Source organism: Halichoerus grypus, chromosome 12 (assembly GCF_964656455.1).
Source record: "Halichoerus grypus chromosome 12, mHalGry1.hap1.1, whole genome shotgun sequence".
NCBI classification, from domain to species: Eukaryota; Metazoa; Chordata; class Mammalia; order Carnivora; family Phocidae; genus Halichoerus; species Halichoerus grypus.
This window is the reverse complement of record NC_135723.1, coordinates 64,304,142-64,332,053: the sequence shown is the minus strand read 5'-3', so window position 1 is coordinate 64,332,053 and position 27,912 is coordinate 64,304,142. Positions and strand designations below refer to the sequence as shown.

Here is a 27,912-nt window from a genome sequence, read left to right as displayed (position 1 = left end):
AAAATGGAAATATATATGGCTCAAATATCGTATTTCATCAATTCTAAGTTTGCTTGTTATATGTTAGCATTTCTGAAATCTGGATGAGTCTTATAATCAATGGCTCCTTAAAGGTGATGAATTGCAGTACATAAAAAAAATATTAAACTACACTCATAGGGAGAGAAAATCAAATTAAAACTACAATGAAATAATATTTTTCACCAATCATGTTGACAAAATAAAACTATAAAAATACTCTGTTAGCAAGGAACAGACCAACAGGCACTCTCACACACTGTGGAGGTAAAAATCACTACAGTTTCAATGGAGAGCGGTGTGGCAATATCCAAAAACAATTAAAATGTACACTTTGATCCAACAACTTTAGTTCTAGGAATTCATCCTAAAGAAATATTTTTACATATGTGAAATGAAATATGTACGGATATGTATTAATTATATCATTGTTTATAAAATCAAAAGACTGTAAAGAATATATACTTATATCCATAAATAAATTACCCTATATCCATGAATAAATTATCCTCTATCTATAAATGGAATAATATGCAGCCATTTAAAATAATGAAGCAGTGCTTAAATACATTGATTCGGAACAATATACAATATATAAATAAGTGGAAAAAATAACATATAACACAGTATATAAAATACTACCATTTGCAAGGGTATTAGGTATATATAAATGGAAATGAATATGGTTATGACTGTATATGCATAGACTATTTGTGAAGAATACACAAAAACCTGGTAACTGAAGAGACTGAGTGACAGGGGTGAGTGGGAGACTTAATTTTCACAATCTATCTTCTTGTACCTTAGAAATGTACATGTATATATGAAACATATTCAAACAATTAAAATTTTAATTTTAATGCAATATGTATAAAGTTTCTAACCCCCTTAAAAGCAGGGCATAGAAAGATTTGAGTATCACTATCACAATCCCTTCATTATATGGAGAAGAAAATTCATCTATGATTAAACAACTTGCCCAGGATCTATCTTGGCAGACTATTTCAATGTCCTTTCCAATGCTAAGGTTCTATGTTTTTATCTTATTTTATTTATGTTAAGGAATACGGTGAATTAGATATAGGAAGGCATAGTTTCATCACCACTCATTGAATCCTGACTTAATCTAGGAAAAAATTCTCAGAAAATCACATTAAGAAGGTATATTAGCAGATAAGGCCGGGTCCACTCTTAAACAGGTAGAAGAGTTAATGTGCTTAACAAATCTCCCTCATTCTGGTCTGTTCTCCATTTCTCAAACAAGAGAACAATCACATAAAACGTGAATTGGTTGCTTTGTCAATGTGCCAATTTGCACTAACAGTCAAACTATGGCCACCAAATTCTTGACATTCTCTCCAATTGCATCCCAAAGAAGGAGGGATAAATTACAATATACAGGTGTTCGAGAAACATCACTGTTTCCCAATAATACACCACCACTACCAGATATCTGGGAACTCATGATCAGTAGTGATGTCCATCTGTCAAAACTACCCAGTTGCTAGTTAAGCATAATATATCAGTGACCTGACTTTAGGTTAGGGTTAGGGTTAGCACCTCCTGCTCCGAGCAGCCATAGCATCACCCAAAGAGAATATCACAGATTAGTAATTTTAATTTCTGGAGTACTCATCAATTTAGCTCTGGCTGTTTGCTCTTATCTGCTTTCTGGTTTTATTATTCTTCTTCTTTTACTTGGCAAATGACAGAGTTTGGTAAGGTCTCCTCTCCAGTAAAACCTAGCCAAAAATACATGATGATTTTAGGGATTCATTCATGCACTATAAAACCTAAGCCTTACTTAAAAAGACATAAACCAAAATCTCTCTCAGAATTTAAAAACTCTTCATATTTTATCTATATTTTTCTAGGGCTTTTAAAGTGAAATTAGCATTATGTATATGTTTTTAAATAGAGAATACAACTATTACTTCAGAAAAAAAATTATTATTTTTATTTAGATCATATTTTGGCCATTATCCTAGTTGTTACAGTGGTTTATTTAAATAAGAAAAAAAATGGAATAGAACTCTGTAGTTTCTAACTTCATAATAGAAAAATAATATATATTATAATATCCAGAGTTGCTAAACATGCAGAAAAACACACCTTTATTACATATACTAAGAGCTAAAGTGTGAATTAAGAGAGTATTGTGTAACACAAATTGGCAAAGCATAACAAAAAATTTAAGAATATTAATATCTTTTGACCTAGTGATCATATTTCTAAAAATATATTACCTTAGAGAAAAACTTCAGGACACAAGAAAAGATTTAACCTCAAGGGCTTTCCCAGTACTTAAATAAAATTAATTGATAAAATGAAATGCAAAAGTAACATAAAATGGTTCTAAACAGTTTACAGATTCCAGAATGGTAGAGTAAGGACTTCTGAAAATTCACACCACCATAAAGCAATGAGAAAATCATCAAAATTATATCATCATTTTCACAGCTCTAGAGAATAAAGGCTTGCAACAATCTGAAGAGTATTTATTAAGGAAAAATAACCAAATCCCAATAAGACCAGCAAGTTTAATGGCATTTTAACTTACACTAATCTTGTCCCTCTCTACCCAGCTCTACTATAGCCTTGAAAGCCAATTGTCTCACACCTGTAGTAGCCTAGCCTCCACTAGAGTGAGAAAAATGGGTTTAGAGTTCGCCAACTATCCCCTCCCGAGTATCTGTCACTATTTCATCTGTCTGAGAGCTTACTGAAAAACTTCACTCTCAGAATTTATCTGTACTTATCTCAACTCAAAGCTCACTCTATCTTATCCCCAAGGCATTTGTTAAAAATGATCAGTAGTAATTGTTTAACATAGCAGCAGCCTAAAGCAGCATTACCAGTTGGGGTTAACAAAACACTGACCAAAAAACTTAAAAGGAAAAGTTGAGGAATGGTTATCTATATGGGATTTTGAAAAGATCCTACATAATCCTGGGAATCTAGAAAGCCACACACATGTACAAGACAGTATGCATTCCCAGGAAACACCTGAGAAGGCTTAAATCTCTCACATCTGGCTGACCTTGAGGCTTTGCACAATCAAGAAGTTAAGGACAGGGTAGTGTTGTAAACTTCCTGCTAGAATATTGAAAGCATGCTCCAACACACACACAGAGCCCCTTGGCAAAGGCTGGGAGACCTATTGGTTCAAGACACTCAGGGAAATCTCTATCCAATCAAGAGCTGGCAACTAAAGTAAGCAGAGATTCATTGGCCACACATGACAAAAAATACAGACTTTACAGAATTAGTCCAACAAATTCACCAAATAAACAAAAAGTAACAATAACAACCACAAAAACAAACAGCAATAACAACAAACCCTGAAAGAGGAAATCTAATTTTCAGAGCTATTATATTGCATTATTTAAAATGTCCACTTTTCAGCATCAACAACAAAAATGAGACATACAACTAAGCGGGAAAGTGTGGCTTACACACACATATACACAAAAAGCAGGTAATAGAAATCATCCTTGCTGAAGCTCAAAGACTGTACTTCTTAGACTTTAATTCAGGTACTATAAATATGTTCAAAGAACTAAAAGAAATCATGTCTCAAGAAGAAAGTATGAGAATGATGTCTCATTAAAGAGAGAATATCTATAAAGAAAAGTTATTAAAAAGAACCAAATAAAAATACTGGAATTGAAAAGAACAATAATTGGAATAAAAAATTCATTACAGGGGCACCTGGGTGGCTCAGTCGTTAAGCGTCTGCCTTCGGCTCAGGTCATGATCCCAGGGTCCTGGGATCGAGCCCCACATCGGGCTCCCTGCTCGGCGGGAAGCCTGCTTCTCCCGCTCCCGCTGCTTGTGTTCCCTCTCTCGCTATGTCTCTCTCTGTCAAATAAATAAATAAAATCTTTAAAATAAAAAATAAAAAATAATAATTCATTACAGGGGCTCAAGAGCAGATTTGAACTGGCAGAAGAAAGAACTGGGGAACTTAAAGACAGATCAAGTGCCATTATCCAGTCTGAAGAACAGAAAGAAAAAAGAATAAATAAAACTAAGCAGAGCCTCAGAGATATGTGTGACACCAGGAGCTGTCGCAAATATAAATAATGGGAGGAAAGAAGAGAGAGGAAAAGGCAGAAAGAATACATGAAGAAATACTGTTCAAAATTTCCCCAAATTTGATGAGAAACATTCATCTACACACCCAGGAAGTTCAACAAACTCCAAATAGAGCAAGCTTAAAGAAATCCACAAATATATAATAGTCAAACTATAGAGAGACAAAAACAAAGAGAGAATCTTCCTTCATTACTCATCACATACAAGGGATCATCAATAAAATAAGCTGATGATTTCTTATTGGAAACCAGTAAGGCCAGAAGACATATGCCAAGTAATAAAAGGAAAAAAAAAAAGTCGACCAAAAATTTTACATACAGCAAAAGTCTTGTTCAAAACAAAGAAGAAATCAAGACATTCCCAAATAAATAAAAACTAAGAGAATTCACTGCTAGCAGAACTACTCTACCAGAAATTCTAGAAGGAGTCCTTCAGGGTGAAATGGAAGCGCATTAATCAAATCCACATGAAGATATAAAGGTCACCATTAAAAGTAACTATATAAATAAATATAAAAGACAGTATGAATGTATATTTTTCTCTCATTCCTTTTTTCCTATAATATTTAAAGGAAGCTGTATAAAACAATAAATAATAAACTGTGTTGATAGCTTGTAACTTACAGAGATGTAATTTGTCTGACAATAACAGTAGAAAGGAAGAGGAAAACAGCGCTATATTGGAACAATGTTTTTATATACTATTGAAATTAAGGTGGCATTAATCTGAACTAGATATTTTTAAATCAAGATGTTAATTACAATCTCCAGGAAAACCACTAAGAAAATGACTATGAAAATTTTATATATATATATATATATATATATATATATATATATATATATAAAATTATTATTTCATATATAGAGAATATGAAATTACTATATATATATGGCTAAAATATATCTACTTAATAAAAAGAAGGTAGTCATGGTGGAATTGAGAAACAAATAAAAATTGACAAACTGAACAGAGAGACTGAACAGGAAAAAAAGAGAGAAAACTCAAATTACTAAGATCAAGAATGAAAGCTCATTGTTACTGACCTTACAAAAATAAAAAGGATTACAAGAGCATGCTATGAACAATTGTATGTTAACAACCTCGATGATCTACAATGAAATGGTCAAATTTCTAGACACACACAAACTCCTGAATCTTACTAATGAAGATATAAAAAATCTGAATAGATCTCTAACAAGTAAAGAACTGAATCAGTAATCAAAAAACTTCCCGTGAAGAAAAGATCACGCCCAGATAGCTTCAGTATTGAATTCTACCAAATGTTTGAAGAGAAATTAACACAAATGCTTTACAAAGTTTTCCAAAAAATAGGAGAGAATACTTCCCAGCTCATTTTATAAAGCTATTATTATCCTGATCAAAAAACAAAAACATCATCACAAAAAAAGAAAACTATAGACTAATATCCCTTATAAATATAGACACAGAAATCAACAAAATACTAGCAAATTGAACCCAACAACATATAAAAAATATAATACACAATGACCAAGTAAGATTTATCCCAGAAATGAAAGGTTGGTTTAACATACAAAAATTAATCAATGTAATACACCATATTTATGAAACAAAGGACAAAAACCACATGATCATCTCAATAAATGCACAAGATACGTTTGACAAAATCCAACACCTATTTACATTAAAAATACCCAATGAACTAGAAATAGAAAGGAATTTCCTCAACCTGATAAAGGCATCTACAAAAACAGCCACAGCTAACATCATACCAATGGTGACACAAGTTAGCTGATAAAATGACAAAAAAATAACTTTACAACCACGTCCAATTCTTTGCCCAACACTTGATTTTAAAAAATCTTAAGCCTTCAGAGAAGTTGCAAGAATAATACAATGAACACCCACATGCCCTTCACCTAGAAACACCAGTTTTTAGTATTTTGTAATACTTTAAGGCAGAGAAAGAGACTTTTTTCTGAACTGTTTAAAACTCATTTGTAAACATCCTACCCTTAATTAAGCAATTAAGCATGTACCTCCTAAGGCCAAGAACACTTTCCTTTTTCCTTTATAACCACAATGCAACTGTCACACTCAGGGAATTTAATATCAATCAGTACTATCATCGAAAATACAGTCTATCTTCAAATCTTCCCAATTTTCCTAATAATGTCTATTAAAGTATTTTCTTCAATCCAGGATCTAGTCCATGCTCATGTGTTGCATTTAGTTGTCATGTCTCTTTCATCTACTTTACCTAGAACAGTTGCCCAAATTTTTATTTTCCTTCACAACACTGACATTTTTTAAGAACCTGGGCCAGGACTGAATTTGGATTTGTCTGTTTCCTCATAATAAGGTTCAGCTTAAACATATTTTGTTGGAGTACTACATAGGTAATGTTTCAACCATTACTTAAGAGGGCAGGTTTGTTTCTTTAGAATGGTGGTGCTATTTCTTCATTTTTGTGTAAGCATTTTTTGTGGGTAAAATATCAAAAGTACGTTTACCCAAAAGTCCTCTGCATCAATAACTTCTCAAAAAAATCACAGAACAGCAAGCCCTAAAATGGCCATGACTCAAAGGGTCAGTTTACAGTTCATAAAGGGATAAGCAGTATGAAATCCATACACTTACATACATTGAATTCATTATTTGATCTAGACAAATCTCTGGAGATTTCTTAATTATCAGCTCCTCTTTTCACCGAACAGACATGTGTCTATTAGTTGCAAACACAGTAGAGTTTGGGGTATAATACACTAATACACTAGTGAGGCAATGGTGAGCCCTTTCTTGACCCCGTTATTTAAGATCACTGTCCACCCCACCCCAACACATTTTCTCCACCTTCTCTGTTTTGCTTCTCTCCTTAGCATTTTTCACTCTTTGACATACATATATTTCACCTTTTCTCCTGGTTGTTGTCTACTTTGCCCACTAGAATGTAGGCCTCATGAGGGTGGACATTTTTATTTTTCTAGCTCACTATTGTCCTCCTAGCACTTAGAACAGTCAGGCTCTCGATTCCAGTAGGTCCAAAGTAAAAAAGTGTTATTACATGAATGAGTGAATGAATGAATGAATGGTTTCACTTCCTACATTAAAATATGCCAAAGTCAGTGTATGTGGGTGGCTCAGTCGACTTGGTTGAGCAGCCAGCTCTTGATTTCAGCACAAATCATGATCCAGCCCTGTCGGGTTCCACACTCTGCAGGGAGTCTGCTTGAGGATTCTTTCTCTCTCTCCCTCTCCCCCTGCCCCTCCCCCTGCTTGTGTGCTCGCTCGCTCACTCTCTAAAATAAATAAATCTTTAAAAACATATATGCCAAAGTCACAGGGGTAGTAAGAACTTGGGATTATTTGAGCCGCATAGCTCCTTTTCAAATATAATTTGATCAAGCTGTCTTTAAACTCATCTCTTCTCTCAACATACGAATTTTTTTATAATTCATAGGTTTGTTACGGAAAAAAATTACAAATGGGTCATTTAGTAGATCAGAAAAATGAACACAATTATTAACCAAGTTGTGACAGACAAATACAAAACTCTTACAGATCTTGACCATAAAGCTCTGGATAGGATACCTTCCACTAGAAAGTTTGGGACGGTCTCCCAACTTGCTTACAGTCATGGTTACCTTTGAAGTTTTGAGGAAGTGGGAGAAACCAAAGAGGTATTTAAAAGAAGAAAACAGAATCTTGCCATTTGCAACGACGTGGATGGAACTGGAGGGTATTATGCTGAGCGAAATAAGTCAAACAGAGAAAGACATGTATCATATGACCTCACTGATATGAGGAATTCTTAATCTCAGGAAACAAACTGAGGGTTGCTGGAGTGGGGGATGGGGTGGGAGGGATGGGGTGACTGGGTGATGGACACTGGGGAGGGTATGTGCTCTGGTAAGCACTGTGAATTGTGCAAGACTGTTGAATCTCAGATCTGTACCTCTGAAACAAATAATGCAATATATGTTAAGAAAGAAAAAAAGAAGAAGAAGAATGTAGCAGGAGGGGAAGAATGAAGGGGGGGAAATCGGAGGGGGAGAAGAACCATGAGAGACGATGGACTCTGAAAAACAAACTGAGGGTTCTAGAAGGGAGGGGGGTGGGAGGATGGGTTAGCCTGGTGATGGGTATTGAGGAGGGCACGTTCTGCATGGAGCACTGGGTGTTATGCACAAACAATGAATCATGGAACACTATATCTAAAACTAATGATGTAATGTATGGGGATTAACATAACAATAAAAAAAATTAAAAAAAAAAGAAAACAAGTTAAAGAGAAATATAAAAAAAAATAAAAGAAGAAAACAGACAGTTAAAAAAAAGAAAATGAAAAAAAAAGGACTGGAAAATAAAATGAGTTCTCTATGGCCTCCCTCCTTCCCTCCATCATGTCTTTCCATCACCCCCAAGCCCCAGGCTTATGCATAGTTTAACATCAGCCTTTAAAGTACATTTGTACTCATTCAATGAGGACTGTGGGAAGGTCATAAAGAAAACAGTCAACAGACTGGATATCATCTTCCCATCTAGATTATAAGGTCAGAACTGAGGGTCTCAGAAGGAAAGGCTCTTCACAAGAAAGGAGAAACTGATTTCAGGGCAAAATATCCTTTCTCTGAATGAATTCAAAAGTTCTTGTGAAACTATATCTTTTGTAAACACTCGAATGGTATAAACCAGTAAGTATGGTAAAGTCTTTTTCACATTAATTAAAATTTGAGAGTATAAGAATTATTACATAATAAAAATAAGGTTTAAGAACCTTCCTATATTTGATTATTTTTTTATGGGGGGATGACATACCTTTGTAAAGTTTGAGATTGTTGGTTTTAATCCAAAACTATCTTACCGAATTTTAAACTAACCACAGGACCTTCTTAACTTAGAATTCTGAATTCTCATTCACCAAATGGCACATTCTCAGCATATAAAACCCATTGTGTTCCCAGCACCCAGGAGGGTAAAGGGAAGTCGAAAAGGGATTCATTGCCTAGAAACTTCAGTCTTGAATTTTGACTCTGAAACTGTTGACAAAGGTTTGATTTCCTCTCTGGGAACATGTAAGAAAACGGTAAGAGGCCACTCCACTGCTAGAAAGAATGACTTAGTGTGAAATATATTTATGGTCATTGCCAATTTTATGTCTAGGGACTGAGAGCAGACGGGGAGAGAGGACAGAGGTACTGAGAGCTCCTTGCTAACCTCCATACTACAAGTTAGAAAATCCTGACAGCCTCTCGGACACCACACACTTCCCTCCTGCTGAGGCCTTCAAAACGTCACCTTCTTGGAGAAAACACAAGAAAGACAAAAGAAAGTTTTTTGGCTTCTAAATTAGATGGGCCTTTCCTCTGAAGAGCCAGGCAGCCGCTGCGCCAGACTCGGGCGTCTGGCAGGGCTCTCTGCAGCCGGAGGATCACATCACGCTGTTTGGCTGCACAAGCCCATGGTTAGCGCTGCTCCCCACATGAATCCAGCCAACAACAAACAGCCCTTCTTACCATTCAGCCTTGACCCTGTGCACATGTTCACAATGTTCTCAAGCACCGTCCTAAAACTGGACGGGAAAGATTTGTTTGAAGATTTATAAAGATAGAGGCGGTAATCCAACCTGCCTCCATTAAATATTCAAGTTGAGAGTTCCTAAATTTTGAGAATTCCTAAGTATCTACTTCCAAAGAAGGAAAAGCATTTGGGAACTCTGCTTGAATTTAATTTGAATCTGCTCGGACATTCCAACAAGTCACCATTTAAAATCGAGCAGAGTCTGTGTTTGAGGGCACTGACCAGACTCCCACTGGGGTCTAGCTGACCTGGACAACAATGTAAAAGTCTGTTAGTGGACCTTCCAAGTTGGAAAAAAAGTTAATGCATGGATGATTTGATTGTATTTTCCAAATTAAGCAAATTAAGCTACTTATCTTGGACAGGGTGGTATTCAGAACTTTCACAAATTTTTATCAACTGTTGGTAAATACTATGATTGGAATTCTGCATTCTTAGAAATATCAAAGGTTTGGTATTGTTCATTCATTTATCCCTCAGCAAATATTTGTTGAGTGCCTACTATGTGCTAAGTTCTGTTTTAGATAGTAGGAATACAGCATGAACAAAACAGTGTCCCTGCCCTAATGGGGCTTGTATTCTACCAGGGCAGGGGGGGAAAAGAAAATGATAGAGAAAAAAACAAACTTATCAGATAGCAATAAAAAAGCTCCAGGAAAAAACAGACAAGATCAATTTGATAAGGAGTGTCAGATGGCAGAGGGAGTTGGCAGCAAAGTAGGGTCACCATTTTAGATGGCATTGGTGAAGAAAGACCTCACTAAGAAGGTGATATTCAAGCAAAGGCTTGAAGGAGATGAAGGAGCCAGACCTGGACATCTGGGGATGAACATTCCAGGCAGGGGGCTCCACAAATACAAAAGACCTGAGATGAGAGTGTCTGCCATGTTTGAGGAATCGCAAGAAGCCTAGCATGTCTGGAAAGGTGTATGTGAGCGGGGAGCGTTGGAAGATAAGTTTGAGGATGGAGCTTTAGCTTTAACTCTGAAAAAGAAAGGATACCAATGGAGGATTCAGAGCAGAAAGAGGCAAACCCTTAGAAAGGATTATTCTAGCTGGTAACTAACTTCCATTTTTACTTCACCCTAGTTTCTTGGCACAATATCAACCCGGAAGTCTGCAAATAGAATATCAATATGGCATGTAATGGTATTGGGCAGGAGGGAAGGTCCTGTTGAGTGTGAATATGGGACCTGCTTCTTCTGTACCTTCCAGCATTGGTTAGACCTGTGCTGTCCAATATGGTAGCCACTCCCCAAAGGGCTATTGAGTACTTGAAATGTGGCTAGTCTGAAATAAGAAGGGCTTTAAGTATGAAATACACACCATAAGGTGAAAACATAGTATGAAAAAAGAAAAAAAGAATGTAAAATGTCCCATTAATATTTTTATAATGCTTATATATTGAAATGATAATATTTGGGGTACAATGAGTTAAATACAGTGTATTATTAAATTTATTTCACCTGTTTTCTTTCTTATTTCTTTCAATGTGGCTACTAGAAAATTAAAAATTGCAAATGTGGCTCACTTTTGTTTTCATTGGACAGAGCAGGGTTGGAATGCTACTAGAACAGTGTCTAGAATTTCCCAAGGTGGCTGAGGAGACCTAACAGCTCCTTTAATGAAGAGAAAGAATGACTCAGACTGAAGAATACTGTCTCCCTGTGAGCAAAAAGAAAGGCACTGGCATTTCAAGGCAAAGAGGCAGCTTGTTCGTGCCACCTTGTGTAGGAAGGCACTAATCAGACACCAAGAAGCTATCTGGTAGGTTTCTTCTCAGGAAACTAATCCAGGAAATTTTGGTTTAAAACATTTAGGTTCGATATACAAATTAATGTCCTAAATTCAAACAGTTACCATTGAAAGCACTATAACTAAAAATTATTCAGCCCTGCAAGAAAGGGAGACATCTACTAAGTCCTGTTACTAGGCAGGACACTTTGTGTTTTTTTGTTTTTTTTGTTTGTTTGGTTGGTTTTTTTTAAAGATTTTATTTATTTGACAGAGAGAGACACAGTGAGAGAGGGAACACAAGCAGGGGGAGTGGGAGAGGGAGAAGCAGGCTACCCCGCAGAGCAGGGAGCCCGATGTGGGGCTCGATCCCAGGACCCTGGGATCATGACCTGAGCTGAAGGCAGACGCTTAACGACTGAGCCACCCAGGCGCCCCTAGGCAGGACACTTTGTATACATCATCCCATGAAATCCTCACAGCTGTATGGGACTTCTTTTATTTAAGTAAGAAAAAAAAATGGGAGTGGGGGTGTTTGGGGTTCCAAAGCCCTAAATTTTCTTTGAAATCTCTGATTTTATTTCTACAGCAAGATGCAAGAGATCCTTATCTTTTCCGTTTTGCTTAAAACTCTTCCAAGATGGATTAGCTTTGTAGGTCCTGTTTGCTATGGCAACCATATTTAGATGGCAGAAAAAAACATAAGGTTCCTGGATATTTTTTGCCAAGAAGTGGTCCCTTATTTTATGAATGAAGAAAGTGAGGCTCAGGGGTATATTCATTTGCTAGAGGAGCAGAGCTGAATTAAATCCCCACCCCCACTGACTCCAAAGACTATGTCCTCCCACCAGAGCCCATTGGCCAGATCCCAGGTGGATTATACAGAATTCACCTGTTATCCTCTGACTCTATTAATACTATGGTCATGGTTACCCTACCCTATGGAAAACTCAAGCCTCTTCTGTACCAACATTTGGACAATACCTGGGATAAGAAAGAAACAAGAGTTAACATGGAGAAGGAAGGAACACTTACCATCTGCACAGGTCTCAAGGAACAAACACAGCTGGAAAGGTCAGGGCACTCTCCTTAGAGAACCTCAAAACTCTTCCAGAAAACCCTCAATCTCATACTACTTGGTTTTATACTAATGTGGAAACATGTCAAGCCACTGAAATGCCTTTCCATCTCTGAGCAATGAATCTAGGGTCGTATAATAAACTACAACCTCCATATTCAGCAACACGAGCGAGAGAACCCAGCCACTGGAGTTCTATTCTATTCCTGGCTCTCACTACCATCCTATTGTACTGTCTTACCCTTATCCTGGGGGGGGCGGGAAAGAAAAGCTTCCTCTAGTTCTAATCATTGTTCTGTAAACAAAACCCGCAAATACATTTCATGAGTGAAGACCTTCATGAGATCCAAAATGGATGAGAGCCTCTTCCTCCTCATTCTAGACTTATTGGAGGCACCAGACATGTTCTGATATTTCAGAGAAGCTTTATGACTGGAGTCAAAACTAACTTATTTTTCTAGTTTTTTAATATAACTTGTGGTATAGCTACAATAATAGGTAGATTTTTTTGCATCTCTGAATATAATTTATAATAACATTAACTATTTAAAAATATATGCGACTGTGCATTTGTCAAAACTCATGGCTATGTATAACAAAGGGAGTGAATGTAACTATGAATAAATGAAAAATTAATGCATTTTTTTAAAAAAAGTAAATTCTAAAATGTAGTGATGACCTGTTATTATATTAGAAAAAATAATCCCATTAACCTGTATTTAGAGTCTATCAAATAACTTGCTTCCTGGGAGAATTAAGAGCTTTTCTGAGTCAGGAAATTATAGAACTGAAAAGGTTCTAACAAGCTCTTGTTTTACTTATGAGGAAACTGAGTCTCAGAGAGGTCAGTGGGAAGGCTCTGGGTCACAAAACTGGCCAGTGACAGAAGCAGGACAGGACCGCAGTTCTCCTCAGGCTGGCCAGTGACCTTTGCCCACAACAATGCCCCCTAAGGGAGACAGAACACATCTGCATGCTCTGAAACCATCCAGAGCAATATAGTACCAAAGGCAAAACTTTTAAAAATACCAAAACTTCATTGCACTTTTCCTAGCACTTGGTCAAATGCTTTTACTTAACTGATAGAAGCTTAGAGTAAACATCCAGTTTGGTTATAAATGAAATCTTGCTTCAATATATGAAAATTTTTGCACTGGAAAAAATCCTTACAGCCTGATGTTTTTCTGGCACACGTTCTGTTCTTTCAGTTGGTGTGCTTAGTTATTAAAGACAGCTGTGTCCATTGTTGATGAATATTATGGATGCTGAAAACCTAATAACAAAACCAAAAATTCTCAAGAGTCTCCTCCCTCTCCTTTTCTTGAACTTGAAACTGAAAAGAAACACATTTTCCACCAATGTCAAGAACTGTCACTCCTGTCATCTACCAATCACATTCATAAATTCAGACTGGCGAGGGAAAAGAACCCTAAAGTCAACACAGCCCAACAACCAAAATGTGGAAGTACATTAAAACTTGTTTTGTCAGATTAAAGCGTGAAAAAAAGTAAGATGTGTATTGGTATAAATGATGTGGTGAGAGTAATTTTTCGTACTCATTTTGAAATTAAAAAGTCGCTTTTCTATTATTGAATTTTCATTCTTAAAATACAACCAAAGTATACCATCGTATAATGGCTAATTGCTTCTATTGATATTTGACTACATTACAAATTTATATTTAAATAGACCAAAAATGAAACAGGTACCTTTTTCCCCCTCACTGAAGAAAATGTCATGGACAAACCATGGCCTTTCTTTTGGTTCGTTATGAGTAATGTTTTTTACTTGTGTTTAACTACAGCAATATTCAGGGGTTTAAAAAGTCCCCACATAGGACATCTGGAACAGAATACTGTTAATCATGATCACATTGTCTGATTCTGATGTGTATCACAGAGAACAGAAGAGGCACTAGGCAAAACGGCAGTGCAGAGAATTACGTGATAGATAATGTTTGACACTCGATATAACTCTGGGTTGTTTATACATTTCATGGTGCTCCTTGCACAGAAGGTTCATCCAGATCCTGGAGGCCTGTCCCCTTTCCAAACAGCAAAATCTGCTCAATATTTCAAGCTGGCCCTTCTAAACCACAGTAAGAATTTAGGTGGGTTTACAAGGGATGATTCACTGCACTGACTCAGTGTAGGCTCAGAGATGGGCTTTAGAAGACAATGTTGGATATGTTCGGGGGAAATATTCTTCTGTGTGTCTGTGGTCCAGTATCCCCCAATCTTTGGGAGGACAGTGGCTCCCTGCAATCCAAACACATTGTTGCTTATGAAAGCAACATGAAACAAGTGGTACCATTTAAAATTCCACTCAAAGGGAATGGTGGTAATTGAAGCCATTCACAGGACCACAAAAGCACTGTCACCCTCCAAATCGAACAGTTGAATGACATTTAAAAGGTGCCAAAATGCGTAATCAATTCATTCAAAAGATAATTCCCGAATATCTAGTGTGCACAGAACTCTGGGATGGTTATTCAAGGAGAGACCAGGATGGCAATGAAAGTGAATTATGCTACTTTACTGAAACAGGCTATCATGCCAAGATACTGATGAGAACCAAAGCAGGATACCTCGAGGAGGACTGGAAATGACAGGGAAAATGGAAGCAGGAGGGAACGAAAAAGAGATGGAAAAGGAAATGGAGGGGAGGGGGAGCCATAAAGCAGAAACAAGAAGACAGAGGAGCAAGACCCAGAGTACCGATTTTTTTTTAAAAATTAAGTTCTCATGGTGATAATGGAGAAAAGATCAAAAACGTCTGGAAATACTCTAAAGTATCGCAACACTAATATTTTATTCTATTTTGTTGATAAAATGGGATATTTCTTGGCACGCCTGGGTGGCTCAGTCGGTTGGGCGTCTGCCTTCGGCTCGGGTCGTGATCTCAGGGTCCTGGGATTGAGCCCCGCGTCAGGCTCCCTGCTCCACGGTGAGTCTGCTTCTCCCTCTCCCTCTGCCTGCCGCTCTGCCTACTTGTGCTCTCTATCTCTCTGTCAAGTCAATAAATAAAATCTTAAAAAAAAAAAAAAGGGATATTTCTTCTCACTTTTATTAATGCCTGTTTCCTTTCCCTTCCTGCCACACCACAGGGAGATACTTTCTGACATTTGCCCTCCCATGAGGCTGAGGACTCAGAGCTCACCCCACCCCCACCCCTACCTCTTCACAATGCCACTCAGATGTCTCCTCACCAGTTTTTTTTTTAAATGCTTTAGATTGCATTCTCTTCCCTCTACAGGTTTATCATAAACCCTTCATGTCACTATGCTCATTGAAAGAAAAACGTGAATATGTAGCTTATTGCCTTCAAGATTGAAACAAAGTCCCAAGTAGGAAGGTAGAAGGTTCTAGATCATATAACTCATTTTCAAGAACATGGATACTCAAATCAGAAAGTGTAAGACCAGGCATTTAGTCAAATATTTACTGTTTCCTATGTGCGAGACACTGCACTCAAAGGTATAAGGCACATTATGCCTATCCACAAGAAACAAAATCTGAAACACAGAAGGAGGGAAGTTGGAAAAGGATGGGAACAAGAGCCCCGATGGATGAACAGGCCTGGAAAGCAGGGGGTCTTTCTCAGTCTGAGCCAAGAGAGAAAAAGAAAGCTGTGAAGAGACAGCAAGGTGGGAGGCTGCAGAGCCATGGGGTAGGGAGGAGGCACTGTCGAAACCCAAAGAGTAAGTTCACTTTAGCCTGGGAACAAGTACAGAAGATCACTACCTCAAAACGAAGGGGTCAGAGACAGAAAGAGAGGAGCTGAAATCAAGAAAAGTCTTGGACTAATTAAATTTGGGAGCTAACAATATTGACTCACTTTTCTCTTTATTAATATATTTGGATCAAGATTTGAAGAGAAAAGATTGGAAGAACACACAGGATTTCAGCAAACTCTGCCATTATCCAACATGCAATATACACACTAAGGTCAAACAACACACACAGCATTTTTCTCAGTGTTTTTAAAAACACACCTAACATAACTAGGAGATTAATATCCTTCATACATACATAAACTTCAATAGAACTTTAACCACTCAATAAAAAATGAGAAATAAAAACATAAGTTACAGAATAAACACAATTGACTAATTGATGTATGAAAAATGTTCAGTTCCAGAAGTCAAATGCCAATGAAAACAAGGTTCTCAAGTGGAAAAACAGTTTTGGTGCAGGGATATATACACCTATGTGCTATAGATTGAAACAGAAATTAGGACGTCACTTACATGAGGTGTTTTAGCAAAACACACACATAGAGACACAGCAGTGCTTGTATCCCCAACCCACTAATTATACTTCTATGAATTCAGCCTAAGAAAACAATCAGAGAAACAAAGAAAGATTAATTCTCAAAGATGTTTGTCATGTCACTCATTAACAGTGAAAACTGAAAACAGTATTAGTTTTTTAATATCAAAAAAAAAAGGCTAAATAAATCATAGTATACTGTTGGAATACTATGTAGCTATTAAAAATATTTTTCAATTTTCAATTACTTTTTAATGAAATGGAGATATGTTCACAATATGATGATAAATGAAAATAACCAAGATGCAAAATGGCATATAGGATGTGATCCTACCTAATTATATAACTATATGTAAATATGGAGAAAAAAGATTGGAAGGAAATATATCAAATCATATTAACAGTAGTTATCTTTGAATTGTACAGTTGTTTCTATTTTTCAATCCATCTGGAATTTATATAATTATCATCTATCTTACAGTTAGCACATATTATCATATAATATAATCTTAAACTTTGCACACAAAAAATGTGCTGCATGATAGTTTGATTTGGGGTTTATTTTTAATACACCCAAATCAATAGACTATAATTGTCTGGAGATAAAAAATGAAATCCCCTTCATCTTTGAGCACTCAGTGCCTAATACAATGTCTAACACATAGCAGACAATCAGTTAAATGAATAATGATTGGCTGGCTATAGAGACAAGTGAGGGGTGGAAAGATGGAAGGAGGAATGGCTAAACAGTTGGGATATTCTTCAGCATTTAGTAAAATCAATATCTTTCCTGGGTTTTTCAGAGATAAAAAGGACTCATCACATGACACAACTTAAAAAGAATAAAAGGGAGAGGAAAAAATTAAAGGAATGATCTTTGCAAGGATAAATGGGAGGAGATTTAACCAACTGAGCTCATTTTCCTACCAGCTCTCAATCTCTATTCCAAACTCCACTCAATTATGTAAATGTATCCGCTTCTTAGATGGATAGTAGAAAGCAAATGCTCAAAAACAATTATACGCTTGCTTCATTCTACCAGGAGGATGAATTTCTACTCACAGAACCACTGAACCTCGTGTCCAGGTGAACCCAACTCCTCTATATAATCTCCAAAGAGGGCTATCCCAAATTGCTGCTTCAACTCTGTTGGTGATTACTGCAAGGGATAGACGGGCCCCATTAGATAAACATTTATTTCTATCCATCTTTGGAAGCAGAAGCAGTGAGAATGGCTCTATCCCAGCAACTCTCACATTTTCTTTGTATATTCATAATTTCTTGGCGAGGAAACGCACTATAGATCATAGCGTCTCCATTCTCCAACTGATGTGAGGGTAAGAGATACGGGTTCTTCATCCACTCTGGCATCACAGTGACATATACTTAGGCTGAACACCCAAGGCTGAAATCTGGTATGAGTTTAAACTTGCTTAGACTTGTGAACTTCTGAGAGGGGAAGTGTAATTCACACTTTTATTGTGTTTGCACCTCTTGCACCAAAATTGGGGTTCTTTGTAAATGCTCACCTCACCATTATTTCTCCCTCAAAAAGTCTGGTTGCTCTTCACTCCATAGATTCAAATGGCATTTCCCACTTCCAAATGTCTACAATCATACATAATATCTCAAAATTACACTGGTTGGTCTGGGGGAAGAAGGGTAAGATGGGAGAGAAATGACATGTGGCTTTATAATCAAGCAGTTCAAGATTTCAATTCTTATTAGCTCTTTGATCTTAGGCAAGCTATTAAACTTCTCAGAATCTCACTTTCTTCATCAAAAAAGGGGGCTAATGCCTCCCTAGATTGCAGAACAATTTTTTTTTTGCCAATTTGTATGTTTTATTCGATTGCAGAACAATTTTGAAAATTAACATTAAATCATTATATGTATCTGGCACAGAGTATACACAGTAAAAGCAGCTATTATTAACAGTAATTCCTCTGTAAATAAATCATTCACTGATCTCTTTTCAAACTATGTGTTTTCCTATGAATGCTCAAATGTTGTACAAGAAACTTCCTTTCCAACCATTTTCCCTATTGGGCTCATTTTTAAAATGGTGCCTTCCTATGCAGAAAAATAACTTTATAGGCAGTTTCAGTTATAAATTATATAAAGAAATAAGCATAAGAAAGCTTAGAAACTACAAAAAAATAAAGATATATTTAGGGATTAAAATCCAGTATTTGGACTGAAAACACATGAGGGATGGCTGAAATAGGATTTAAAATATACAATAGTTACTCCCAGTCTTTTTAACATCAAAAAAATTGAGCTTCCTGTTGATTTCAGGAACTCTGTTGAAAGTACTCAACTAGTAACATAGATAACTCATCTAGGCTCATGACCTCTTTAAGACATGCCTTGGAGCCCTTGCCTCACTGTTCCCACCAATTCTAGACTAGTATATCATACCAATCCAAATCAAGACCTTACAGTGAAAAACCCACCTTAAACTAGATGCCCCCCAAACCTCATAAATATCTTACCTTTGCCTTCTCCCTTCTAAGACATAATTTTAAGGCTCTGTCAAGGTAATGATCAATAAACTAAGCAATACACTTGGTTTTGCTTTATAAACAGGTCGTTTTGGTGATATTTTCAAGAAGCAAGAATTTGACACTCCCATAACAATACTTGTACATTTATGGATTCAATCTAAAGAGAATGGCATTACAATAGACCTTTCAATAGTAGTCTTAGCTGACAGATCACAGCTGCTCAGATTCATTCTAACATAAAACACCAAGATTCAGAACTTCATGGTCTAGCCAAAGATAAGTATAGCACCAGCCACTTTCCTAAACAAGTTGGAGTCCCCTCCTAGTGGTCAAGTGCTAACCAGACCCTAAAGAAAAGACTCTTTTTTTTCAACTGACTGCTCAAAACCAAGAACATTTTGTCCTCAAGGTGATGGTACATCCACAACACAAAACAGAAGACTGCAGCAATTATACCAATATTTCAGACTACTTTGAAAACTATTCTGAGGGCTTGGCGCCCACATTATTTAGATAAACTGCCCACATTAATCCAATTCACTTGATAATTGCTCAATTCTCCAATTTATTGTCCAGATGTAGCCAAATTTCTCCCTGTGGATAAGGAAGATATAATGACAGCCTAGATCTAAAATGTGCCAAATTGCACGTATTACAAGTCAGGGAGAGGCCCTGTGAGAAGGTTCAAGCACGAAGGGCCCCAAGTCCCCATGCAAGAGGAGCAGCAGTGTGGTGGGAATATGGGACTTGGATTGCCGTGGCATTTCGTGACCACGGAGATGAGGAGATGTCCCACTGCTTCCTATTATAGGGAAGTGCAATCTGAAGCCGAACACGCTGGAACAGGGAGAGGTCGGACACGTCTCCCCCTTACTTCAGGGCAAGGTCAACTCTGAGGGTACAGAATCATGCTCTCTTTCCAAAGCTCTGCCCTGAATATTGGCAAGTGCTTCCTGCCACTGCATCTTCCTGCTGCCATGAGTAGTAGGAATCTTTGAGGCTTAAGGAGCACTTTCCAAAGAAGACATCTCCAGGGAAGTCATCCGCATTCCATACAAAGCAATTTATTATAAGTGCTACAGCAGCTGAACATAAATCCATCTTCCTTTCTGAGCTCATCTACCGTGATGTGCATCTCTCTATTCCCTGCTGAACTTGCAAAGACTAAATGTGCAGGGGGAAACTAAAGTAGCAGAGTGGGGAGAGAGGCAATGAGGAAAGAAAGGAAAATCAAAGTCAGTGGTCATTTGTTCATGAATTCAGCAATTATTGTGCATGCCCATTATATATCAAGCAGTAAGGATACAAACCATTGTACCCTGGTGGAGTTAAATAAAATCATCACAAATAAAAAAAAAATCTAATTAAAATCATTTTAAATGTTTGGGAAGTAAGGTACGGGCTGCTCTAAGAGGTTTAGCAACATGACCTGATCTCATCTTGAGAATCAGATCAAACTTCCCTAAAGAAGGAATGTTTGGGCTTCCAAATGCAGGATGAGTGTGTGTTAGCTAGGTATGGGGGATGATAGGGAGAAGAAAGGAGAGAAGAAAAGGCAGCCCAGGTAAAGGCCATGAGGTATTAGACCAGTGCTCCTCAAATTTTATCTGGCAGGTAAGTACTCCTGGGATCTTATTAAACTTCAGATATCAATTCAATAGGTGTGGGATAGGGCTTGGGATTCTGCATGTCTAACAATCTCTCACATGAGACCAACACTGCTGGTTGGGTCCATACTTTGTGTAATGAGGACTCTCAGGATCTGCCCAGAGGCCAGAGCAGAGAGGACATGGGAGGGCCAAAAATGAGGCCAGAGAGATTGGCAGAGGTTGGATCATGCTAGGCTGTGCAGAACATCTTAAGGAATTTGGTCTAAGAGGAGCAGGAACCATGAAGATCTCCATTTGCTTTGTTCTTTCCAAATAACCTTCCGAGGAGTTTCACTTTCCCTGGGAGACAGCACTTTGCAGTATCTAAAGTGTAAGTGAGAGCAAAGGTGTTTATGGACTTCATGGCTTCTAAGAGCCAATAAAGTACAGCTCCTTCATCACAGACAGCCCATTAACAACCCATGTTTATTAGTAAAAATCCTCTGAACTTAATACGCCTTTGTCAGCAAAGTAATTGATCTTGGCCAGTTAATTTGGCTGGTTTTGCAGACTGAGGACTTGCCACTCTTTTAAGAGTATCCTACAAACTCTGTGGGCTTTACTCCCTTCAGTAAGGAATTTCCAAGAATGCTGAGCCCATAGGGTTCTTAAAATAGTTTGGTAAAAGAGAACACAAACATCTCTCATTGGCACCTTGGTCTTTAGTCTTACAAGTCTGTAGACATCGGATTTTACAGAAATGTCTGTGCCAACTGCCGCCATCCTGTTCCCTGAAAATCTGACTGAACAAAGGCATACAGAACTGTGTGCTGTCCAGTTAGGCAGGTAGTAAAAACTCAAGCTTAAACAAAAAAGAAACAGATGTGTGCTTTAACCAATGCTTGGTATACTTTTTAAACAATACTTTGCTTCTGTGTTAGGAAAGAATCATCTTCTTTCCATTTTAAAATGAATGTAGGACTTATTCAGACTGAACACATGCCATAAGGAATGCACTCCAGTATGACTCAGCCAACTCTATGGAACAGCCAAAAGAACTCGAGTTTTCACCCGCCCCCCCCCCCCCATTAGTACTGGGACTCTGGAGAAGTAATTCTCTTGGCTCTCTTATTTATGTAATGGGTAAATGGGGATTATATAGTTTAACAAGTGATAGGAAAGCACTGCATTTTCTATGTGAGTCATGATGATATTCACACCTAAAAATGTTAGATGCTCTGCTTCTAGAATGAGTAAGAGCAAGAGGTTGTGAAATCCTCTCCAGATATCTTCAAATGTTAGCATGTTCTCAACTGTCTGGAATGCCATATATACTGTCCTGACCTAAATCAAGGACGTAAAATCATGCGTAAGGCATTTGTTTCATCATCTAAGGAATCCATCTCAAGAAGATGAAATGTCTTTCTGGTGGTCTGCCCCTGTCACCACATCACATAAACATGGGTAGACCAATTTTCACAAATTTGGAGAGTGTAACTAAAAGGGCTGGATATAAAATATAAGCCACATGGTACATGCAGTATTTACTTGAGAGCGAGGAACACCTCAGAGAGTTGGCAAGGTCATCCATCAGAGATGGCTAACATACACTAGGGATGCTTTGCATGTACATCCTTAAGGCGTCTCCCAGGCAAACAGAAATCTAATGAGAATGGGGTATCTACATACAATAGCCATTCTCCTAGGCAAGAAGGGGCTGGCCAGCTCAGAAGGGCAGAATTGTCACCTGAAGAGAAGAGATCACTGGGTTGTAATGTACTACGTCACAAGACAGCAATATAAAAGAATGCTAACATCACTGAACACTCACATCGCTAAGCACCAAGGTTAGAAAGACGTGCATTAGGAGACATGGCTCTTTCCCTGATGGAGCATACAGTGTAAACATGGACCAAAGTAAGATAAACCAGTAATCATGCTACAACCTGCTACCTGGAAGTGTGTGTGTGGGTGCGTGTGCGTGCATGTGTGCGTGTGAGAGAAGGAGGGAGCAAAAGATGGCAGGCAAGCTAGCCAGTGAGAGCCGTGAGCCTTGGGAACACAAATGAGAAAACACTGCTGCCACTCTCTGGGAAACAAAGTGGTCAACGAGTTGCAGTGGGATGATGATAACCGACTCTGAGAGCTCAAGCACTCACCAGGTGAAGAAGGAAAAGAAAGGAATCCCAGACCAGGCAGCAGCAGTAGGAGCAAAAGAAAACACTGGTGCTCCAGTGTTCTAAAGATGTGTGTATGAATATATACATATAATACATAGACACGCACATATATACAAACATATTCGGAGATAGAAACATATTAATGTGCTGAGGGCGCCTGGGCGGCTCAGTTGGTTAAGCGTTCAACTCTTCATTTCAGCTCAGGCCATGATCTCAGAGTCATGAGATCGAGCCCCTCATCTGGCTACACACTGGGCATGGAGTGTGCTTAAGATTCTCTCCCTCTCCCTCTGCCCCTCCCAGCTCAAGTGTGTATGCTCTCTCTCTCTCAAAAAACAAATTAAACAAATTAGGTGCCATAGACACACACAAATATGCTGTAGCTGACTGTGTTGCTGCCCCGCCCCCGTCCTCCCAGACTTAGCACATGAGTGTGCACGCCAGGCTTCCAACTGCCGCCACCTGTGTTTCTTCCTCTTGCTGCTAGAGGCCACTTTGTCACCGGAGCAGCAGCCTCAGAATGGTACCCAGTCAGCAGCCCCCTGGAGCAGATGGGAGTTGCTGTAAACACATCTCCTCTCCCTTACCTCTCAAGCAGGAAACTCGGAGGCGTGAATCTCACACTGGCTTCCAGAGTTTGCCCAGCAGGAGCGCACTCTGGCCGAGCACACGGTCTAACACAGACATCCCCTTGGTGTCTGGTTGGTGACATCTTGGTGACATCCCCTCCACTGGCTGCCTCCCCTTTTCATCTCATCACCACACTCCTCTGCCAGACTCCTATCTCCCACAGAAACGACTTACATGCAAATCCTTGTCTCAGGGTCTGTTTCTGGGGGAATCCAAACTGAGACACGGACATGCGTGGGTTTGTATTTCTATCTATAGGCATGTTTATATAGACTTGTATCTTTATGTGGCTATCTACATTCATAGATACAGACACCTACACACGCAAATATATATGCACACAGATGCCACATACGTGCTCAAATGCATAAATGTGCTTGTATCTCTCACAGGATAGTAGTGCTTTCCTTTTTACTGAAGCACATGTTATTATACCCGGTCTTCTTTTTTTTTTACAGGAAAATCTATAGCCTACGCCCCTTCCTATAGCCTCCCCAGCAGAGCATTTAGCCTCACACTGGTCCTGTCCAAAGCCTTTGTCCGGCTTTGCCCCCTCAGTCAGCAAGATGACACCTCACTCCTCCTAGCACCTTCCATGCCAAAGCTTCCAAGCCTGCTGCGGGGCAGCACCATCAACTCTGGGCCTCATGGTCCCAGGGTCAGGCTGTACATTTGCCCCATTGCTTCTAAAGCAAACATCTGGGTCACTACTCTCAAAACAGGACCATTTGCTGCCAAAACATTATCTTTTTTTCTTTTAGTGCACTACATCAAAACGTGACAAAGTGAAAGAATATTAAAAACCAGGTTATTTTAATAACAACTACAAAAAACCAAACATGACACTTCAAATTTTTATATTTATGAAAAGAAAAACTGCTCTCACAGCTCTCCTCATATCCAAGCCTAGGCACGAATGTCTTATCCCCAGGCAAGAGCTCCCTCCTCTCTTCTTACCCTATTAGCTTCGAGACTGACATCAGGAACATAAGAAAAAGCCATTCACTGCCCCTTATGTGCTCAGGGTGGCAACAAAGAGAACTGGAAAGAATATGGGATTAAGAAATTAGGAAATTAAAATACAGGAATATAGAAAAGATATAGAGATTTGGAGAAAAGTCGCTAGCAGGAAAGCCTGGGCAAGTAACATCATCTTTGGATTTTTATTTCAATTGAAAATGAAAGCAGGACTTCCAGGGGCCTGAACTTGGCCCTCAGGTATGTTTTGTTCAGCACATTTTGTGCTTACAAACACATGAAATCTGAATACCTTGGACACATTTGAGTCTGTGACCCCTATATGTATAGTTTCTAAACTCATTTCCAGTTCCCGACATTAGATAACTTTGTATGATCGTCATTGGCAAAACTGCAGGAGACTTCTGTCCTCTTGCCACCTTCTGAATTTCCTCCCCAAGGAGGCTCAGCTGCCTGATCTTGGCACACCTTTACGGGAAAGACAATTCACGCAGGTACAGATTTAAAATTTCCTACTGAGGGGCACCTGGGTGTCTCAGTCAGTTAAGTGTCTGCCTTAGGCTCAGGTCGTGATCCCAGGGTCCTGGGATTGAGCCCCACTTCAGATTCCCTGCTTGGCAGGGAGTCTGCTCCTCCCTCTCCCTCTGACCCTCCCCCTGCTTGTCCTCTCTCTCACTCTCTCTCTCTCTAAAGAATAAATTAAAAATCTTTCCAAAAAAAATAAAATAAAAAAATTAAATTTCCTACTGAAATGTGCCTTGTTTTTCTTCAATTTACCCAAAGGAATGAGATTAACTTAAAAAATTATCAGAAAACTTTACCAATATGGAAGAAATAAAATTAAGAAATAGGCTTGTTATAAAGGCTTACTTATGTAAAAAATAACATAAAGCTATTTAACCATAATTAGCAAAGGAGAAAAATATGACAGTTGAGTCTGAATATGCAAACTCCTGTCCATCTTCATCACGAAATCACTTTCATATTTTTGTATATTATTATAGTATTATGGGTATTATACATCTCATATTACATACCTTTTATATATCCCCTCTCCCTCCCTTCCTTCCTTTCCTTCTTCTACCCCATACAAAAACCATCAACCTTGGTCATGTTCACTTTAGTGTGTGATGTAGGAAAAGGGAAAGATTTTAGAAAAGATATGTAGAGAAATGGCAAATGTTATGATTCATGATGATCCACATATGATTCTACTTTGGTGAAATTAGGATACTGGCGTTCTCCATGTATTTTTTTTAATATTCTGATATGCATACTATCTGTTCTTCATTACAAAAGATTAAAAGTTATAAAAATATATGGTTGTACTAACTCCCTACTATAAATAATTTGGAGCACTGATTAAGACTAGACTCCCCATCATCACCACATCCCTTTAAAATTATGGTATACACCAAGTTCCTTCTTTCATTCCTAAGTACTCGGAAGCTATCCTTAGTATATGAATCACAAGTCAACAATTCTTAGAAAGGCGAGTCTATGGCTTTGTCTCACTAATCCCTACTCTGCTCTGAATCCACAGTTTAGTGCCCATTTCCTCCTCTCCATCCCCCAGTGAAAATGGCAAGCCTCCGATCAGGTTATCTCACCCCACAGAATATACTGAGGCAAGCTGCACTTATCCTCCTCTGCTTCCCATGTGACTGCCCTGAAGAACTCAACAGCTACCTCAAAGAAAAGAGAATCCAGAGCTTCCCAAAGAAGAAGCAGGTGGAGGGAAACCAGCTTTTCTCCCTCACTCTTTAAACCAGTGATTTTCAACCAGGTGTGATCTTGTTCTCCAGGAGACATGTGGCAAAGTCTGCAGACATTTTTGGTTATCATAACTGAGGGGGGGTAAGTCCTACTGGACCTAATGGGCTGTGGCCAGGGATAATGCTAAACATCCTACAATGCACAGGAACATGCATTCCCAATGCCCCCACCACAAAGAACTACCCAGCCCAGAACTATTGGTCAATAGTGCCAAAGCTGAGAAACCTGCCCTAGAGCGATGAGCTTTTTCCTTGATTCCATGTCAGGAGGGAGAGGAAGAGAGACTGTAAAGAGAATCAGGGCTGTTCTTGGTGAAGGAATACCCTTAGAACATCCAGGGCAATACTTACAACACAGGAACACCTGGTACATTTGTTTCCTTCTGGCTGAAATTCCTCCCCTTCTCGGTACTGCACACCCTCAAACACACAGCCTGGAAAGTAAGGAAAAGTTTAGAATTAGGGCCGTAGCCTTTGCTCAGCTTGACACTATGCTTCTATCCACTGCTCATCCATCTTGTTTATCCACCTCCCACTCCACTTCCACCTAGCAGACTGTCCTCTTTAATCAGAGGACAAGATTGCTTCATAGTTAAAAAAAAAAAAAAAGGAGTACAAAAGATTGACATGTGTCCAGAAACCTGAAGATGCTAGAAAGCAAATAAGATGGTGGAAGCCAGGTCAGCCCAGGGGGGGAACACTGCACAATGGTGAGCCCTATGAGTCTAAGGAGCTCACCATGACCACCCTGACCACAGCCAGGGAAACGAAACCCAGAGGGGCTGGAAGAGGCAAACAGAAGAAGGCCAAGAGAAGTCAAGTGACTGAGCAGATGACATGAAGAACTGTCACTTGGTGAGTATTCAGGAATTGTCCAGCCTCTACCAGGCTCTTTGTACCCCCGATCTCACTCCATCTTCACAGTGAGCCCACAAAGTGGGGACTCTTGTCACTCTCCATAGATGAGGGAAATGTGGCTCAGAGAGAGGAAGTGACTCACCCAGTTGGCAGGTGCCAGAGCTGGAACTCAAACTCAGCTCTAATCTACCAGCTGAACCACACAGAGGGCCAGGTACCAAGGCAGGAAGGGGGAAAGGCAGGGCAAGAGATGTCACAGAGTTTTTCAGACCCACCCTATGTGATATTAAAGAGGTTAGCCGCCAAGTTTGGCTAAAAATAAGATGAAAAGCCCAGGAAGTGTCTCCAAGTCAGAAAGATGCTCAGGACACTGCTGTATTCTTAAGAAATCCCATAAACGACCTGAAACACAGGCTGGCCAGTCACCCCATGTCAAACAGGCTGTGAAAGGACTGTCAGCTAGTGGCAAAGCCACTTTCCTCAGGACCATCCTCATAAGGTGTTTGCCGGAATAGCTGAGGTCACTTTCCACATAGTAGACAGTGTTGGAGCCAGCACACTGGTGCCAAAAATCAGCAAAAGGAGCCCTTGTGAGAGACTGACACATGCCCCTGAGAGTAAGTATTTAAGTCCT

At 38.8% G+C, this 27,912-nt stretch overlaps 1 protein-coding gene across 3 annotated transcripts in view; it reads right to left on the bottom strand.

The window, feature by feature from the left end:
* BMPER (BMP binding endothelial regulator) overlaps window positions 1–27,912 on the bottom strand; it is a 239,995-nt gene that overhangs the window by 149,456 nt on the left and 62,627 nt on the right. For all 3 annotated transcript variants that reach the window (XM_078059447.1, XM_078059448.1, XM_078059449.1), the window contains exon 6: window positions 26,772–26,854. In XM_078059447.1, coding sequence (XP_077915573.1) covers window positions 26,772–26,854 — 83 coding nt within the window. The remainder of the gene's footprint in view (window positions 1–26,771; window positions 26,855–27,912) is intronic.